The sequence below is a fragment of the Catharus ustulatus genome, chromosome 1 (genome assembly GCF_009819885.2).
Source record: "Catharus ustulatus isolate bCatUst1 chromosome 1, bCatUst1.pri.v2, whole genome shotgun sequence".
NCBI classification, from domain to species: domain Eukaryota; kingdom Metazoa; phylum Chordata; class Aves; order Passeriformes; family Turdidae; genus Catharus; species Catharus ustulatus.
In genome coordinates, this window is record NC_046221.1 from 7,886,383 (window position 1) to 7,904,945 (window position 18,563).

At 37.7% G+C, this 18,563-nt stretch overlaps 1 protein-coding gene across 5 annotated transcripts in view; it reads left to right on the forward strand.

Annotated features, from left to right (window-relative positions):
• The window catches only part of RBM33 (RNA binding motif protein 33), a 101,143-nt gene that overhangs the window by 26,204 nt on the left and 56,376 nt on the right, over positions 1 to 18,563 (forward strand). For 4 of the 5 annotated variants that reach the window (XM_033068502.2, XM_033068589.2, XM_033068763.2 and 1 more), the window contains exons 7-10: positions 2,565 to 2,736; positions 7,494 to 7,702; positions 9,528 to 9,834; positions 14,974 to 15,032. In XM_033068502.2, the coding sequence (XP_032924393.1) occupies positions 2,565 to 2,736; positions 7,494 to 7,702; positions 9,528 to 9,834; positions 14,974 to 15,032 (747 nt within the window). The remainder of the gene's footprint in view (positions 1 to 2,564; positions 2,737 to 7,493; positions 7,703 to 9,527; positions 9,835 to 14,973; positions 15,033 to 18,563) is intronic. The other variant, XM_033068679.2, reaches the window with a different exon arrangement.

The window sequence follows — 18,563 nt, forward strand, 5'->3', positions numbered from 1 at the left end:
ACATGTTTGTGTCTCCATTGCATAAATCCTTCAGCAGTAGTTGTAGTCAGACTTGGACATGGGTCACTTACCATTCTCTGGCACTGCCTTGCCTTCATGCCTGCTTTTTCATTGGCTCCTTTGTTTTTGTTTTTTTTGTTAGTTTTTTTTTTTGGTCTTTGATATTTAATGCTTGTTAATGGGTGGCATGAGCATTACACTTATGAATAAAATGAGTCAGACCAAGACTTCAGAATTGGTCTGAGTGGGTAAAGAGTAGAATAGTACTAGTCTAGAAAAGTTTGAGATTTTTTTTATTGTTCTGTGGATAAGTAGCTGTCTGATAGTCTGTCAGAACATGGGATGATTTCTTTTTGAAATAGATTTTTTTTTTCCAGAATGAATAATTGTCAAAATGCAATAGGGTTTCTACAGGGTTTTTGTAATAGCATTTCATTAAAACATAGCAGAAGTTTTCAGAACAATGTAGACTTCATTACCCTTTCTAGTCCTGATTCTGAAGTTTGAGCTACACAGAGAGCCTTGCATGATTAAGTTTAACACTCACAGATGAGATTATGTAAGTGAGACCAGTCTTTGATTAATCAAAACCAGAATTCCAGTGTAGATTTTAAGGGCTGTGGCTGTAGAGAGTGGTTGTGTGTGGGGTTTGTGCTTTAGAGTAAAGCAGGAGCCTCAGTGTAGTGTAAGCATGCCTTGCCTAACAGCTGCTCCAGTTCTGACTCCCAAATCCTCCTCCTGAAGGGAAAGTTTCTAAAAAGGAGTGAGACAGTAAAATTATGGAGTTTGTGATATTTATAAAAAACACAGATTTGATAGAGATATTGCTACTCCTTGCTCTTTTGGGAGTTCCTCTTTTCAAAGTAAAATGCCAACCTTGTCTGTGTTGTTTGTTTTCATTAAACCATGTTAGCATCTCTTTCCTTTCTAACATCCCTCCTCTGTTCCACAAGTATCAACTGCTTGCCCTCAAAGGTATTTTGATTATATGTGGATATGTTAATTAGGCCAGTGGTGCTCAGTTTGGGTTTGCTTTTGAGGTTTGGATTTCTTTCAGTCTTGAAGGTTTTTTTTTTCTCCTGCTTTGCCTGCTGTTTTTACCTGCTTTTTTAAAAAATTGATGAAGTTATTACACCAAAATAAATACATTTGTAACATGAAGGCCTTAAAGCCTTTTGTACAAATTGACTGTTCTCTTAGCTGTGTCTTCAGGCAGTTTTGTGAGGTCAGGAAATGTGCTTAAAGGTTTGTCTGGAATGGATGAAACACACCTTACATCAAAGCTCTTTAACTAAGTATACAGATCATTTATTCACCAGACCAAAGCAGGAGTAACTTTGAGCCTGAGTTCATAAGGTTTGTGGACTTTTAAAGCAGAAACTGTCTTGCCAGGTCACAGTCTCTGGTCTTGCTTGCCACATTTCTTTTTGGTTATGGATAAGTTGGCTACTGGATAGGGAAATTTGCAATCTCTTGCACAATTATGCCATTAATTCTTTCTTGATTTGTGATTTAATATCTGTCCACCTGTCATACTTGCTGTGCCTTTCTCATATAAATTTCTCCACTGATCTGGTTAATTAGAAGATTAAACCATTTTTGCATGTTAGATTTGGCTCATTTTTAACTGTCCTCTAGCAGTATAAAATTTGATGTATTTAGTGGCTTTGCATAGAATTAAAATGCATGTGCAGGTTCTAAGAACTGAATAGGTAGGTTTGTACAAGAAAAAATGAAATATACAGTAACCAAAAATTTTTATGAAGAATCACATTATACTAGAACACTTCTAATTTTCAGCTGTAGAAATCCAATATAACTTGTGTAACACTCTGGCCTCATCAGACCTGCATAGGAAAATGATTTTTTTTTTAAAGTTTCTGTTAATTTGAAGGAGAGGAGTCCATTTTAATTTTGAACATTGTTTTATTTAAATAAATGTTCTTTTCTAGAGAGAACTGAAAAGTAAATTCAAGAAGCAGTCCAGTAGCATCCAGAATACAAATTCAGTATTTTCAAGTTTATCCAATCCTGTTCTCATTCTCCCTATTAATTACTGAATTGAAACTTGAAAGTATTTTAGGAGCAAAGGCATACATTCCTAGAGGAATGGGATTGAGATACAAGGTTATCTTTGTTAGTTTGGTTTTTTTAAGAGCATGGTACTGACAGTTGTTTAAAGGTGAAAATAAATTAGGATTTTACTGTTGCTGTTATTTGAATGTGGCAGTAACCAAGGTTTGCATCATAGTCAATTCAATGATAAAATGTCAATCTATGTGCAGAAGTACCTACTGATAATGGATGTTCTAACTGGGGTTTCAATAGTCTCTTAAATATTACAGCAAATTTATTTTCTAAATAGATTTTACTTTATTATTTATTATGTAGTATATATATTTTTATTTAAAAAAAAACCCAAAACCATCAAACTCTTAAGAGCATAATGTATAATGCCAGCAAAATTTATAGAGAGGGGCTTTTAAAGAAAGATTTGCTATTGATACTGTTTACAAGAGACTTGGTTTTTTGAGGCTGCATGTCCTCTGGTTTTTGTGATTTAGGCAGCTATTGGATCTCTGGAACTTCAAGAAGAAACAAAAGAAGAATCTGATGAAGAGGAGGATGATGATGAAGAGTCTGGACGATTGCGTTTCAAAACCGAACGGAAAGAAGGAACTATCATCAGGCTCTCAGATGTGACAAGAGAAAGGAGAAACATTCCAGAAACTTTGGGTGAGGTTTTGTGGCAATGGATTGTTCTGCAGAGCTGTAATGAATGATAGTAAAGAGCAAAGGGTGTTTTAGCTGAGGTGCATTCCAAATGTGTTTGCAACCATAAGACCAGATGTCTGCAAATCACATGGAGACTCTATCTTGTTTATATAAAAGGTGTTTTACTAAACAGAATATTTTAAAAACAAGAGTGCACTGGAATAAATAAATTTCTGCAGATAATTGCAAGGTGAATGACAATTGCATTTGTTCTCATGTATCTGTGGATTTATTCCTTAATTTAATGTAAAAACAAGACCAGCCAATAAGGAGAAAACTTGTAGTGGAGCTTGACTGTTAAAAGAACACTTCAACACTTAAAATTAACCCTTGTTAGTGTAATTCCAAGTGGTCTGGGATGTAACTCTTTGAAACAAATGTTTGGCAAAAACATAATAGTGTTGTGAAATGGTTTCTGTTCATACTAGTTTTTCTTAATAATTTGTTGATAGAAACCAGATAACTGACCATGTGGTAGAAGGTTAAACCACAAAAAAATCTGTTTGCATATAAATATTTGCTTCCTTTTAAGATTGTAGAGCAATTTTTTACACCTGCTATGGTTTAAAAATGAAATTTCATTGCAGACCTACATCTCCTTACTCTAAAATATGAACATAGTTCAGAAAACACTTAAAGAGGAATTAATATTTCAGTTGAAGTTACAAACGTAATTTCCATCCTGTCACATTTTGGTGACCTTTTGTGACAGCTTGTCTCTATTGGAGGAGTGCATTCTTACTTACTGATTAAAGATGTCATTTGAAACCATTTTATTACCAGCAATAGTGAAATTAATCTTGACACTTAGAGACACTAGAAAAATAATTGCTGATTCACTGCATTAACTGTGTGTGTGAGAACCGTGCAGTCAAGATGAGACCAAGTATAAAAAAGGTAGAAAGATACAAAAAAAAGATGGTAAAAAATGCAGTATTCTCAGTAACATAGCTAAGATATTTCCTAAACATGTTTTTATCCTAGATAAGTTAAAAAATGGTTTTGCAAAGTTCAGAAGAGGGATATTGTAGGACAGCTATGCAATTGATTTCTAGCAATGCCAAGTTTGTCACCTTTGATAAGAAATGCGTATCTTCTTTTAGTGCCTGTAGGTGAAGTCTTCTCAGAGTGGGAATTGTCATTATTCTCATTCTGTAGTTACCTGTTAAGGAATGTCGAGAGGAAAAATATTTTTGGTATTACCAAACTAAAGTATTCCCTCTGTATCTAATAAAAAATACACAGCCCAAACCCTCAGACTTCAAATTGCCAGGTGCTAACATAGGTCAGTTGGATGTGGCAGTCCTTCTTGTTATGCCCTGCTTCGTTGGCTTATGTTCACTGTGATGCCTTGTGGCTGAGATTTCAGGCTGGGCTAGGAAATTAAAGTGAGTGTTTTAAATTTGTCCAGTTGCTCTGTGTCCAGAAGCACAGCGTATAATCAGTTTGGAGATTGGGATGATGAGGAGAAAAATGACCTCATACTGCATGTATATGTAAATAAATATGTATTTGTAGTTGTGCATGAGTTCTTAGCCAGGGAGAACCTGTATTCATGTGAATTCCTGGCTGTGCTTTGGAAGAGCCCAGGGAGGGAAAGAGAATCTCTTCTTCCAATGCTCATCATCTCTTTTCTTGTCTGAGCTTGCTTCCAGGGAAGCAGGGACTGTTTTTGTTGCTTCCCTCCTTGCAAAACCGTCTCCCATGCTGTCTCCTTTGCATTGTGTGGGACACAAAGCTCTCAGATTCAATGTGCAGCCCCTCTCATAATAGAGCTGATTCTATTGTGCTGTGTGATGATGTGTAGCTGCATGCAGCACTTGAGGTGCTCATGGCATGAGTCTTAACTTCTGGAAGAAGGTTCTGAACCTGCACTTAAATATCTAAGCAAAATTCTTCACAGTAGGACAGTTGCCCTCAGTGGCATGTTGTGGGGGAAGTATGCTTGATGTTGATGTAACCTTTTTATTTTTAAAATCCAGTGGTTAGATTGTACTTCTGTGGTCACAGATGTAGTGTGAATGTGAATTAGTGTGTGGTTTTGTTTGGTATTTTTTTTCCCAAGGTTGATGTTACATGTGTTCCCTACTCTGGCTGAAAAACTGAGCATGTGGACTGTGTCTTTAAGGACATGACCTTAAAAGTTTGAGAAATTTTGTGTAAAGTGGGGAGGAAAATAATTTCTGTATTTTAAGGAGAGGAATTCAACAGACAGACTTGAGTTTGTATGGATGCTGTCATCCCTTCCCCAAGCTCAATCAGCACAGTGCTCTGAAGTAATTTTGTTTGGAGCAGCCCATTCTTTCTTCCAGAGTTGTTTCTATTCAGTGTCCTTCAGTGATTGCTCAAGAGGCTGAGAGACTTGGCCATAGTCTTGCTTTTTAGGAAGCCTAGGTCTCTTCCCAGGTTCATTAAAAATTGCTTTCCTCAGGTGTGGTTTCTAAGCTGTTTAATAGGAACTTGGTTCTTATCTTGCTTGACCATCAGGGGTAGGTACTTGTTGCAATGACTTAACTTTATTTTCAGGCTAGAGTTTGCTGAGTTGAGGGTTGTAGTGTGAAAGATGGCAGAGAAATTGGCCCTGCCTGTCCTATTTCTGGGAAAACAAATCAACTGTCCAAGAAGCAACACACCCAGGATGCCCTGCAGGACTTGGATCCTTTCTGGATAAAGGAAAGAGTTACTCTTTTGCGATACAGTGGCACTATTTCCCCCTGTGGATATATGGGAAGTGGCCATCTGCCTTTCAGGCAGGTCAGGTCAAAGCCCACGTTGGCCCTTCCATGTTTGGGGGTTTCTGAAGAAACACAACTTGCTGCAGGTGTGGAGAGAAGGAGACTTGCAATCAGAGCTCAGTTTTCCCATCTAACCACCTTTTTTGATCCCTGTCAGCCAAAGTTGCCTGTGGTGGTTGTTTTACTTGCATCTAATGCTTTTGATTGCTTTGGGCAAGAGTACATTTCCCTTAATTTTTGTCAGAAATGCAAATTTGATACCTAAGACTTGAGGGACTGTGGTTTCTTCCCCCATTCTAAGCATTCTGTAAGATTTTCCTGATAAAGCCTGATTGTCTTAGGCTCTGCTGTGCAGGTACCTTGAGGACAAAGGTAGCATTTCATCAGTATTTAAGGCTTTGTGCCATTCAGTTGTGGTGTCAGAGTGGAGAGAAAAGGAGGTAGAGAAACTTGTCTCATCACCAACGTGCAAAAATGGAATAGGAAACTCTGGCAGATCCTGGGCTTTTCGGAGTCTGTTGTGTGCTGTGTTCTTACAGGCTACCAGCAAGTTCAGAACTTTTAAAAATTTGAAAAGCTCCTGCTTTATGGAGGAGCTGAATACTTCTGAAAACTGGGACATGCAAATTTGCAGTCCAGTCGTGCAGGTAGTTTTTGTAGCCGAGTAAGAACAACTGCCGCAGAGGGAATGCTCAGTGCTCACCCTTTTCTGCCCTTCTGTCAATTCTTGACTTCAAAGACTAATAGAGATTACTTATGAAGATGTTTAAGATGGTGGTTTAAGTAGCTTTGGCCTTTAGACTCACAAGAAATTGTAAGAGTTTTCTAATTGATTTAGTTATGTATTCTTGGGAGAGGATATCTAGTAGTGTGGAGACATAGTAATGTCTTCTACCAGATACTGATTACTTTAATTCTGATATTCAGATATTATGACCACTGTGTGTAGTATTGACAAGTAAATATCATCACAATTCAAAACATGCTTTTGTTTGTCAGGAGCATGTTTGGTTTTAGTAGTGTAATATTGCCTTGTTAGAGGCAGAAATCACCATTAGGGGTAACAGAGGATCTGACTAGCACATGGCAAGAGATTCAGCTGTGTGTTTGAGTTAATGTTTATTACCCCTTGTAAGTGATTGAAACCTGGTGAGTGGTTCTACTTATGCTTCCATGGTGTGTTTCCTAAAGTCTTTTATAGACCTTTTCTGTATGTTCAAGTGATTGCATTACCTGGGTCTATTACTGCATCATTTCTTGCTTAGTTATTGTCAGCATTGTCCAAGGTTTGAAGCAGATTTGTCAACTTCACTGAGTACCATGTGTTCCCTGGTGTTTACCTGTGATGTGAGTTGGTTGGATGTTATCAGCAGCCATGTGTTTGACTTGAGCTGAGCACAGGTTATATAATATGTGCTCTCTTCAGTGGAATTACCACTTGTGAAATGCAGCTGGTTCTTAAAAAACATAGAACAAAACAAAAATTTAAGTAGTTAGATACTAGAAACACTTCAGCAAGCAGATTGTCCTTCTTTGGAACAGGTCAATGTGCAGAAGAGTCTGATGCATAAAATCTGTTTGTATGGAAGACTCAATAGACCCTTTACTGAAATGTTTGCTGCAAATTCATTGTCTTGCCTGACATCTGCAAGTAAGGAGATGCTAAAGATAACAGAACTTTGAGAGGAGCCACAGTCTCTTGGACCATCTTCAAAAAGAAAACAACCAAACCTTTTTGTTCATGTTTGTTTCATTTATCTGCTACTTGTTGCCTGTGCAAAAGGCCCAAGTATCTGTGCTTTTTCCTTTTAAAGATGTCTTTAATGAAATGTTAACATGCCACCTAAAGGAGATCAAAGTGCCTGCAAATGTTATGTTAGTTGCAGGGATTCTTCTGCAGTTCTGGCAGTGTTTTATTTGTCATTGTGTTTTCCACCTTTTCAGCACAAAGCTAAAATATTTTCCCCCTTTCTCTCTCAACAGAGCTTTCTGCAGAAGCCCAAGCAGCATTACGTGAATTTGAAGAGAGGGAGAGGCAGCTTAAGCAGGGCCGATACGGCTCCAGGAGAGGAGGGAGAAGAGGAGGCTCAGTGATGTGCCATGGAATGGGAGAACAAAGGAGGGACAATAATGATAGGGGAAGAATGAAGGATCACAGGCCTGCACTGCTGCCAAACCAGCCATCAGCAATGGTACCTTTTAATCCTTAGTATTCTTTGAGCATCCTTGCAGGAAATTGTGGAGAAACGCATTTTAAATCATGAATCTTTGCAAAGATTATTTATTCCTGTGTAGACCTTCTGCTCTTTCAGGGCATTGTTAGGCAGTATGGGTTTTGTGTGGTATGATGATTGTAAAGTATGTGCTTAGTCCTGTTACTGGCTTCACCTTGAGCAGTCTCAAGACCTCCAAATGAAAAGTGCATTTTGACTGAATCACAGCCAGACTTACCGGCTGGTTTGCATGAGGATGGAGGAAAAACTTGAGTTCCTCTAAGAAGTCTGTATGCAACATTGAAACATGTTCAGTCCCACATTATTCATAATAAATGTAGTTTTAAATGTAGTTTAAAAAATGTAGTTTAAAAAATGCAATTCTGTAAAGTACTTCTTGGGTTCTGTCAAGGTAATTTTTTTACTGATACTTCTTTAAAAAAACCTAGTTGCATATAAGCTATGCTACTATGGAGGTAAATAAAACCCTAGGACAGTAATCAACACTTCACTACTAGATAAGTTATTATTTTGGGATATCAAGTGAAATTTAGTTTTGTTGCTACTTTCTTTTTCTCTGCTGTGCTTTGTATCACAATATGAAAGACTTTACTTTTTCCATCAAAACAACCTTACAAAAGCCAAAACCAAGCAGCAAGTGATCAAGAGGTTAATGCTTATTTTTGTTCACTGTCATAAAATATACTGGGAGCTGAGATTGTAGAACAAAGTCTGTGTATGTCTTCACAGGACAAGGTCATCTGTGTTAAACAGAGATGATTTTTTCCAACAGCAGTAAGTAGGTGCTGGTCACCAGCAGGAGTCAGTGGGTGTCTCAGTTCTTGAGAGCCCTGCAGTAGTGTATTTCATGCTTTTTAAGCAGTGGAGGTTGAATATTTTTTTTTCTGTTTTGCTGCAGTCCTTGCAAGCTATTTTGATTTTAAATGTAAATATTTTTATGCTCATCACAGTATCTTGTGCATACTATGTAGATGCTTTGCTTTATATGTGCTGCTGCTGAAAGAAACAATTTCACACCTTCATTGCTAAAAGGTTACCTGTTTGGGTCTCTTCTTGCTCTTCCATTTGGAAGGTAGTGGACTGGACTGAGATCTAGTAACAATGATTTGAGAGGCAGAAGAATGTCTCTGAAAAGCAACACAATATTTTTTTATTAGCACTGATTTTGGCCATTTGTTTTTGAGAATTGAGCAGCAAGAGACTTTCTTCTATGTTTGTAAAGATATGTTTGAAAGGTATTTTCAAAAGAGTTTTTTCCTCAGGCAGTATGGATAGGTGTGCTGCACTGATACTGAAGAGTATTTGAATTTGTGCTGCACTGATATCTGAATTTGTGTTTTGACTTTAGTTGCTCGTGCTAGGTCTGTTATCTCAGAGGCTGTTCTATACGTGAGAGAAAAGGTAGTGGATTTGTTTTGATATTAGGACTCAGATTTCTAGAGATCTTCACATAAACCTTAGTGTAGTTAATGAGACTGACATATGCAAAACCCTGACATATGAATCTAGACAGTTTCACTGTTAAAAATGAGTGGATGTGTGTGCATTCCCTGTGCTTCTTTGCTCTTTGCTGTCCCCTTCTTCATATGAATGTTTTTGATTGCTCCTTTGCTTTCCTGTGCTGATAGTTTTTAGTGGTTCCAATTGATTTATAGGGAAAAGAAGTTTCTCTGTTCATAATTGGCCTTAATTGTTCTCCAGAGATGTCTTGGTTTTGTGCTCATTTATGTCAGGATATTTTAACTTTAAAGCCTAGTGACTCTGTTCTTTTGTCTGACTTTAGACTCACTCACAGAGGTTAATTCCAACACACCAGCAACCTGTTATGAGTCTGTTCCAGCAGCAACAGCAGCAGCAGCAACAACAACAACAGCAACAGCAGCAGCAACAACAGCAGCAGCAGCAACAGTTACAATCTCTGCTTCCTTTACAGCATCAGCATCATTCTTCTCCTCCTCCAGGGCTACATATGCCCCCTCAGCTAGAAACACCTCGAATAATGATGACTCCTCCTCCAGTGACACCTCAGCAACCGAAGAACATTCACATAAATCCGCATTTCAAGGGGACGGTAGTGACGCCTGTACAAGGTGAGCTTTCTGAGCTCCTTCCCAGTCATGCAAGCGTGACTCATCTCATTCTTTGCCAGAGATGGAACAATTTGTTTGTTTATCACTTCATGGAAATGTGCTTCAGGCTGCTGGTTTTTTTTCTTGAAGCTTGAAACAAATGTTTTGCCTGAAGTAAGACATAATGTTGTTGGACTGTGACCAACTGAACAAGCAAAGCCTTTTCATCTTTTATCATGTTTGCCATTCTAATGTAAAGCCTGAGAAGAGCAGTAAAAGTGGAAACTGAAAAGAGAATGTCATTTTTCAAAAAACAACAAATGTCAGTTTTCAGAACTAGGAAAGTACTACAATTTGTGAAGTTCCCAGGAGCATCCACCTGTTTTGGTGAGAGGGTGTACTGAGGTACTCCTTGCAATGTAATTGCTCTGTGAAAAATATCAGTTGCTGTCCTTATTTGACAGGATACATGCCCTCAATTCTCCTTTCACAGAATCACTTCTGTAATTGTTTTGATTTGCAAATATGCAAATTTATGTTTTCTCTAAGTTAACACAAACATTTGGGCTACACTTCTGGGGGTAGCTCTCAGCAAAGCTGTTCATGTTACTGCTTATTTAGGAAGTGTTTAATCCCAAAGAGGGTTAGAAAAAGAGACACCTGCATAGCTCTGATTTCTGATTATGTTGGGACAAGATAGACTAAATAAATAAATATTTATACATATTTACCATTAGGTTTTCTGTATTTTTCCCCTTTCACATCCGCAGAGCTCTTAGCCAGTGCTATCTTTGTTTCATTGATTTGACCAATGAAAAGCAGGGATTTGGCAGGGTAGAATATTGTCAGTATATGGAGGTCTGTTGTGCTTTTCACAGATGGCTTGGTAGTAGCTGTGTCAGAGAGCTTATTTTGCTTTTCCCTGTGGTGCTCCCCACCAAATTATGCATCAGGACAGATTATCTGGAAACACTCCAAAAGATCCTTTGCTTGTGGATTTGTACCTTCTGTGCATTTTTCTAGCACTACCAAAGTAAGTTACTGTTTAATGAGATGCAGAAATTGCTTTTAGTGATTGTAGGTGCCTTTTCTCTGTCCCTGTGAAACAGTACAGATCTTTTCTATCTGGGTAAGCAAATGTGATTGTAATCCTGGGAATGGCTACTGAGGGTTTGTGCTTTTGCCTAATGTCAAAAGTATCCTGATGTATTTTCTTTCCTCTGTTTGAGGAGGTTTTTTTCACATTACAGGGCAGCTTCAGGCTCTACTCAGCTTTACCACTGTCTGTGGCACTGTAGCTGTTGGAGGTCTCTTGCTTGATCTTGTTCATATTCTGTTTTTCAGTCTTCATGCACTTCCTCATTTCCAGAAAGTTGTGTATCTCCTGCAGGTTAGGGGAGCTTCAGTATTGGATTTGTAAGGGGGAGGGCGGTTCTTGGGTTTTTTTAGATCTTACATCTGCTGATTTTATGTGCACATTCATTTCTTGACTTGTAAAAGTCCAGGTGTTCTCTTAGACTGAGCAGCGCTGGAGAATGAGTGATCGATTGTTGAATGGTGTTAAAACCTGCATTCAGCAAGGACATTCTTTGCTCTGGGTATTGATGGCAGCTGCTTCATATGAAATCCCTTTGTGCCATTCATTTTACTGAAAGAGTCCTTGGCAAGGCTCCTGAATTTTTCTGCTAATAGGTGTGCAGCATACTATTAAACACAAAGTTTTAAGTCACTGCAGAAATTTAATCTTCTTGATTAGAGAGCATTAGAGAAGCTGAGTCTCCTGTTGTGACTGAGAGTAGTGGCCATCTCAGTCTTAATCTGTAGCAGTACAGTTATGTTGCATGAAAGTAATCACTTCCACACTTAAGGAAAATGTGTTGGAAATCAGGAATTTTCTGTAGATAAATAAGCATAATTCTAAAATCTTCAATGGTATTTGCACATTAAGGTGAATTTTAAAGCAGTCACTGCAGGCAAATAGTAGATAAAAATTCCAGTGTAGGGAGTGCTGTTCCAAAATTCCTCTTAAAAAGTCTTCCTTTAACCCATCTACTTGAAACCCCAGTAGGCAGAGACTGGTGTTTGACAACAAAAGGATGTGTTTCACTTGCAGCATCATTTCTTTCAGGGTAATGGGAAGGATGAAGGATCAGATTGACTTCATGTTCTTGATGATATCCTGCCCCTTCTTGGCTGAACATATTTCCAGATACATGAGGGGCTTTACGCATTGGAGAATACAGTCAGATAGGTGCAAAGTTTATTGGGATTCTGTTGTTGAAAATGTGATGCCTGGAAGCTAAAAATGCCATGTCTGGAAGTGCATGATATGCACACTTAGGTTCTGGTAATTTTAATGGTGTGCTGTCATGTTTTAGTGCAGACTGGCATTTTTTCCTCTCTAATTTTATGGCAGGATAAAGCTCACACACTTCTAATTGTCAGCACCAGGGACACTTTTCCTAAGTGCAGATCATAGAAATACACTTTTTAAACATCTTTTTGGTTTGAGTTAGTCTTGAAATGCATCGACTGCATCAATATTTTCTAAAATAGACTCAAACCTCCCGTAAATTGTTACGAAATTTTCACGTGAATAAAATACCACGTGTAGGAGCTCTAGTTGAGAGCTACTTCAGCCTGAAAAGGAGTAGAAACATTGTTGAAGAATCCTATCATTGGCTTATTCCTTTGATGTTTCAAAGGCAAATCTCTTCACAGTAGCCACCATCTCCCTGCCCAGCCTTGAATTCTGATTCGGAAAAATAGTTACTTTCAAGTCTGTTTTGTTTCAAATGATTTGGTGCTATTTTTAGTCTTTGAAGCTTCATAAATGATTAAGGACTTGGTCTATAAAACCCCTAAAAGATGAGCCTCTGTGGATACCTACTGCAGGTACTGTGCAGTCAGTGTTCAGCTGTGCCTCCTGTGGCATTTGAACCCTATATCTTTCAGCTTTTCTCATAATTTAATCTTTTCTTTGTGTCCTGTTCCACAAATCAGTTTTGAGTTGTAGGCAGTAATTTTTGCTGAATGTGTGTCCAAAGTTGAGTGTGATCAATTTATTAGTGCTGGAGGACTGTACAGATGTACTTTGAAATACTGATTTAACCTGTGATAATAGCTGTTGCATTTTTCCCCTTAAGTGTTTATACCACAAGTAACTATTTCAGGGATACTGTGGTGCTGCCAAAATTGACATGAACTAATGAGCAGTTTATGGCAGCTCAGTATGCCATTTACCTTTTGAAAACTGTTTGGTGTCTTGGGAAAAATCACATTGTAATTCTCCTGAATAATCAGTGTGGGAATTGCTTCTTCATCTTTTCAAGTATAGCATTGGAATTTATAGCAAGAAGCAATTTAATTTTCTTAAAATAGTGTCTTACACCATGCTGTGTATTATTTTTGAAACATGCTTTTCACACCTATGGAGTATTTGACATCAAGAAAATGAGGGCTTGAGACTTCTTTGCTGCTTAAGAAAGTGTCCAAGGATTGAAAGGGCACAGAGTTTGAACTACCATCTTTCATGAGTATTAAATTAATTTGTTTAAAATATATAAATATATGAATTTATATGCTACTGCTGGAGGCAGGATACTGAAATAGGCTCTAGGGCTCTGTTCAGTTGACTTTTCTCTATATTTCCCACCTTACACTATTTTTTCAGTGCCTCTTTGACCTGTGGTACCTGAACTATTTTAGGACTAGGTCTGTCAAGAGCATCCTATCAATTTTTCTTTCCATGTAGCCATGGCTGTTTGATACCGACAGATGTTCATTAGAAGCCAGGATGAAACTATTCCAGTAATTTTCCCCTGTAATGTGATACAAAGCTTGCACACAGTCCTCCCCTGCTGAAAGACTGCTGCAATTAGTTTACCCCATCAGTCTCTGAACCAGCAAACCACAAGTACTTAACAAAAGTGGATGGAAGCTAGATATGGACATGAACTGAAAAAATCCCACTAATGCATTAGTTCTTGTGCCTTGGTTACCAAGGGAAAAGGGATTTTTGAGGCATCTTAGCAAACTTCTGTGTTGGAAATTGCCCCCAACTTCTCTCTCAAACTAGCAGCATTTCTTAATGTCTTTCCTGCTCTGAAGTGTAACACAGTAGCTGTCTGCAAAGTCAGTGTTTAACCCTGCCTGGAGAATGTGTCCTTACACTTTCAGAAGTGCTAAAAACAAACTGGAGAGGAATCTTACTAAAAGCTTTTAGTAAATGAGTAAACATGTTGTGTGCTTTGAAATGCTTTATTTAACTTCTCGGGGCCTTTTGTTCAGCAGGGAAATGTTTTTTAACCACTTAGACAACTCTGATAGGAAATAAGTGCACTGAAAAATGGGAAAGCTGTCATTACACGTATTCAAGATTTGAATACAGGTTCAGTTCCCAAGGTGTTATGCATTTTTGCCATAACATTAAGTGAGTGTTTTGGGAAATAGCTTTTTGTGACTAACCTTTCAAAGTGCAGGATTTGTAAGGACAAATCATCAATGTTAATCCCCCTTAAGTACTAGTTTTAGAGGTTATTTTTCAGGAAAGGTCTCCTAATTCTTCTTGGTGTCTCTATGCAATCACAATCATCTGTGATCAGTTGCCCACACCACTGTGGTGGCCAGGCCAGACTAAGTAGTTTTTGTGTGCTGTTAATTGCAGCTGCCTGCCTCATTTTACCCTGAGGAGCAGTGATTTTTATACCAGTTAGTGTCTCATGTCCATGCTTCTAGTGGTAGCTTGGTGGTGAGACTGGGAGATGCCTGGGAAATGTTGAGTGGCGTGAAGTTGAGAAGGCAAATTAATCATGTACCCTTCTATTTGAAACATGAAATTATTGTTAGTGTCTCTGTCAGCTTTGTCTAAGAGATGTCTTTGGCTGAATAACTGTTCTAGTTTGCCTTCCTGCAACAAGGAGCAATTTAATTCTGGAAAATGCAGAACTAAATTATGTAAATGAACTAGGAGAAGCCTAATTGCCCTGTTGCATGTTGCAGGGGAGGGAACGGTTGCTCAAAGTTAATTGTAGGAACTGTGACATGTGAGGGTAAAAGTAGCAGATTTGAATAGTGGTTTTTTATTGCAAGTCCTTTTGGAAATAACTACAACAACTGTTGGGTGAAACAAACGGTGTTAAAAGGTGTTTCTTGTTTCAGTGCCCTTGCTGCCAGTTCCCGCCCAGCCAAGACCTGCTGTAGGACCCCAGAGATTTCCTGTGAGTAGCAGCTGTTTCTTCTTCTCTGATATGGATAAGCATACATTTGCAAGGAAATATTAATATAGCAAATAAAAGCTGTTCTAGTGAAATATAATTTTAAGGATTTGTAAATATTGACAATACACTCTGCAGTTGAAAATGTTTGTTAAAAGCTTAAGGTCAATGGATTTTTGAGAGTAGAATTAATTCTGTTTAACTGTAAAATTGTTGAACCAGTCTCTCCAGTGGGAAAGGCATGAATGCATCTTGTCTTAAGGAATATGGGCTTCATTTTATTACTCCACTCTTTCTGTATAAATAGAATCCTTATTTTATTTGATATAATAAAAGGCTGTTTGAAATAATCCCTAAGCTTAAAAAGCAGTAATATGTATTATTGTAAAATGCAGCAATCATTTTTATCATTACTAAAGGTATTTCAATAGCCTTATGTTTTTTATATAAAAAATAGAACTGGCATTGCATGACCTTGCTTTCTTTTATGTTTCTAATTTTGAAAACAAACAGGACACTTAGCTGCTTCACTAGGCTAATTTCACTTCATAATTTTAACTCTGTGAATGGAATGAGTGCATGCTTCTAGAACTTTTCTCAATTTTGTTATCCTGAATTTCTAGTGAAATGCTTAGCAGAGTATCCAAATAAGCAAAAGACCTAGGCTGCAATATTACCTGAAGTATTTTCAAGTAAAAACCTGTATATTATGCTTCCCCAAAAATATCCTTTGTTGATGTGTCCAGTGTTGAAGGAGGAAAATAGATGTCTGAACTTCTGTGTAGTATCACAGAGTAAATTACTGGCATGGAGATCAGATGTGCTGGAAAGAAGTACATTTCAGAAACCTGCTGTGACTTTTGATTGCCCAGTATGGACCTGGTTTTTAATGCAGAATATTTTGCATACAGGACACATAACTGAGGAATTGTGATGTCTGGATTTTGCAGAGAAACAGTCTTTTACATTGCTGCATTTCTTCTGTGGCATCTTGAAAAACTATGCTGTAAACCCACAGTTTAAATAAATTCATGCTATATTTTATCTTCAGTAAAATATTTTTGAGCTTTTTAAAATTAAAAATATTGTGGTTTTCAGAGGAAATAGTTTTCTTCAGTCTTTAGTACTTTATTTACATTTTGAAAATAATTTTAATTGTTATTTTTTATGAAAACAAGTGTCTTGCATTTGTTTTGCCAATAAACACAATTTGGAATGGAAAAGAAGTTGGAGGGTAAGGAATATCTGTAAAGGTGTTGCAATTGGCATCTTTGAAGTGTGTTTACATCAGTGTAGAAAAATTGGAAATTAATTTTTTCTTTAAATTGAGTGCGAAATTGATTTGAGTTCTGTTCACTTTTAGGGCTGCAAGTTGAGAAGTATTGCAAACCTAACTAATCTATATGCAGCAGTTTTTAAGAGGGAATAAAATAAATGGAACATTTTTTGGGAGGACTCTTGCTCCTTTAGCCTGCAGGAAAAACTTGACTGCTTGCTGCCTTTTTATTTATATAAGCAGTGCACCAGATAAGAGTCAGTGTAATTAAATTTTCATGAGGAGGAGGAGGAGGAGGGCTGACTTAACTAGGAGGATCTGGCACTGTCATTTGGTTGCCCTGGCTGTTTTTTTTCTACTTCAGCAGTAATGTGCTGCATGACCCTGAGAAAGTTGCTTCATCTTTCCATGGCTCACTGAGTTATGAAGTGGACTTCCCTTATGAAGTACTTTATAAATTTTGCATAGGTTATCAGTCATATTAGGATTAGGAATTAAGTGTCACTGTGTACATATCTCATGTTTGTTTTATTAAATGTAGTATGTTAGCTCTTGAGCTGAAGACAAATTTACTTTCTGACTAACGTTTTATCTTGCAGAACTACCTTTTTTGCTGTTGCATGTCAGATTCCTTTGTGCTATTATAATTCACTTGTTTATGTATAAATGTTGACTTAAAGCAATGCAGCAATGGTTAGACAATTTTGACAAGCCATTTGAAAAAGATCAAAGACTTACTCCAGACTACCTGTAGTTCATTCAGCCTTTTCTTCATTGTGTAAAGAATCTCTGGATATGTAATAACTCGAATTTGCTCTTGTTTTTAGGATTGCATAATCAAAGGATAATAGTTAACTGATTTTTCTGATTGTTTTGCTTCTAAAAGATAGTGGGGTTAGAATTAAATATTTGCAGTCTGCTTTCCCCTTGAACTTTGAACTGGATGGTTTCTTTTGATTGAATGTGTCAGAGGTGGAAAAATGAAAAGTGATTAAATTCTTGCGAGAAGAGACTGGATGTGGGCAATGCCATAACTGAAGGAAAAATTTGTCTGAGTTTCTGCCTAATGTAGGAGAGAAACCTCTCAGTGCAGAGAGCCTGTGTGCTCCAAATACAGAAAAAGCTTCAATCAGAGCTAATCAATTGCCAGTCATAAATCTATTGGAAACCAGGTGTTGTTAATTTAGGGCTGATGAAATGACTTGTAACCATGTAATGGTTAATTCTTACAACCTTCTGCAGAAGGATGTAATTGAAGGCTTGAACAAAGTTGTAATGAGCGTGTTAACATATGGTGTGAGACCTAAATTATAGGAAATAATGTAGTGCTATGTCAGGCTAGTGTTGATCAGGACTGAACCTGCTTAGAGTGGGGGCTGATTAAATCCCCTTAACCTTGAATCTCAGTTTTAGTATTTCAGGGTAGAGCTCATGGTTCAATTATTTCTTCCTTAAAACTTAACTCCTGGAATGTTTAGAGAGGAATTACTGGAAAGGATGCAAGGGAATGAATCTGTGTTGCCTACAGAGTCACTTTAGCACTTACAGCAATCTTGATTGCTTGGTTCAAGTTGTCTTATCTGTTACTCTGTAAGCATTTGAGGTGACTTGGTGTTTAATAGGTATATGCAATGGATAAGGACTGAATAAATGGTGGATCTGAAGTGTGTCACAACTGAGAAGCAAGGTGAATTTGTGGGGTCTGGCAGCTAAGGATGTGAATTCTGTCTGAACTGCACAGTGCTCCTGGCTGTAGTTCATAGTAATCCAGTGTTCAAGCACAGTTTGAATTAACCTGGACCTGTGCAAGTGCCAAGTGCATGTTTTCTTTAAACAGTTTAAAGAATAGATTAAATAACCTCTTTGGCAGAGTCCTTCTGAAGGTCTGGCTTTATCATCTGCCTTTGCTTTAAGGTGGTTAAAAGGCCTTTTCCAGAGCTCCTGGCCCAGTGTCACAGTTGGTATTTCACAAACAATGGTCTGCTCTGGGGACTGAGCCATTTGAAGGAAGGTCAGACAAGACTTTATTCACAGACTGCTCTTATGGGTCTTTGGAACTTTTCATGTGTTTTCTGACCAATTTATTAAATCTTGTGGATGCTTCAGTGCAGGGAAAGGAGCTGGAGGGTTTTATATTACACAAGAGGGACCACTGTGATTCCTGTCCTTCATCCAGTGTTTGTTATTTGGGCTAATTTCTTTCAGTTCCTGTGTTCTGTGAAGAAAGATGGGGTAAAACAAGGAAAGAGGAAATTAAA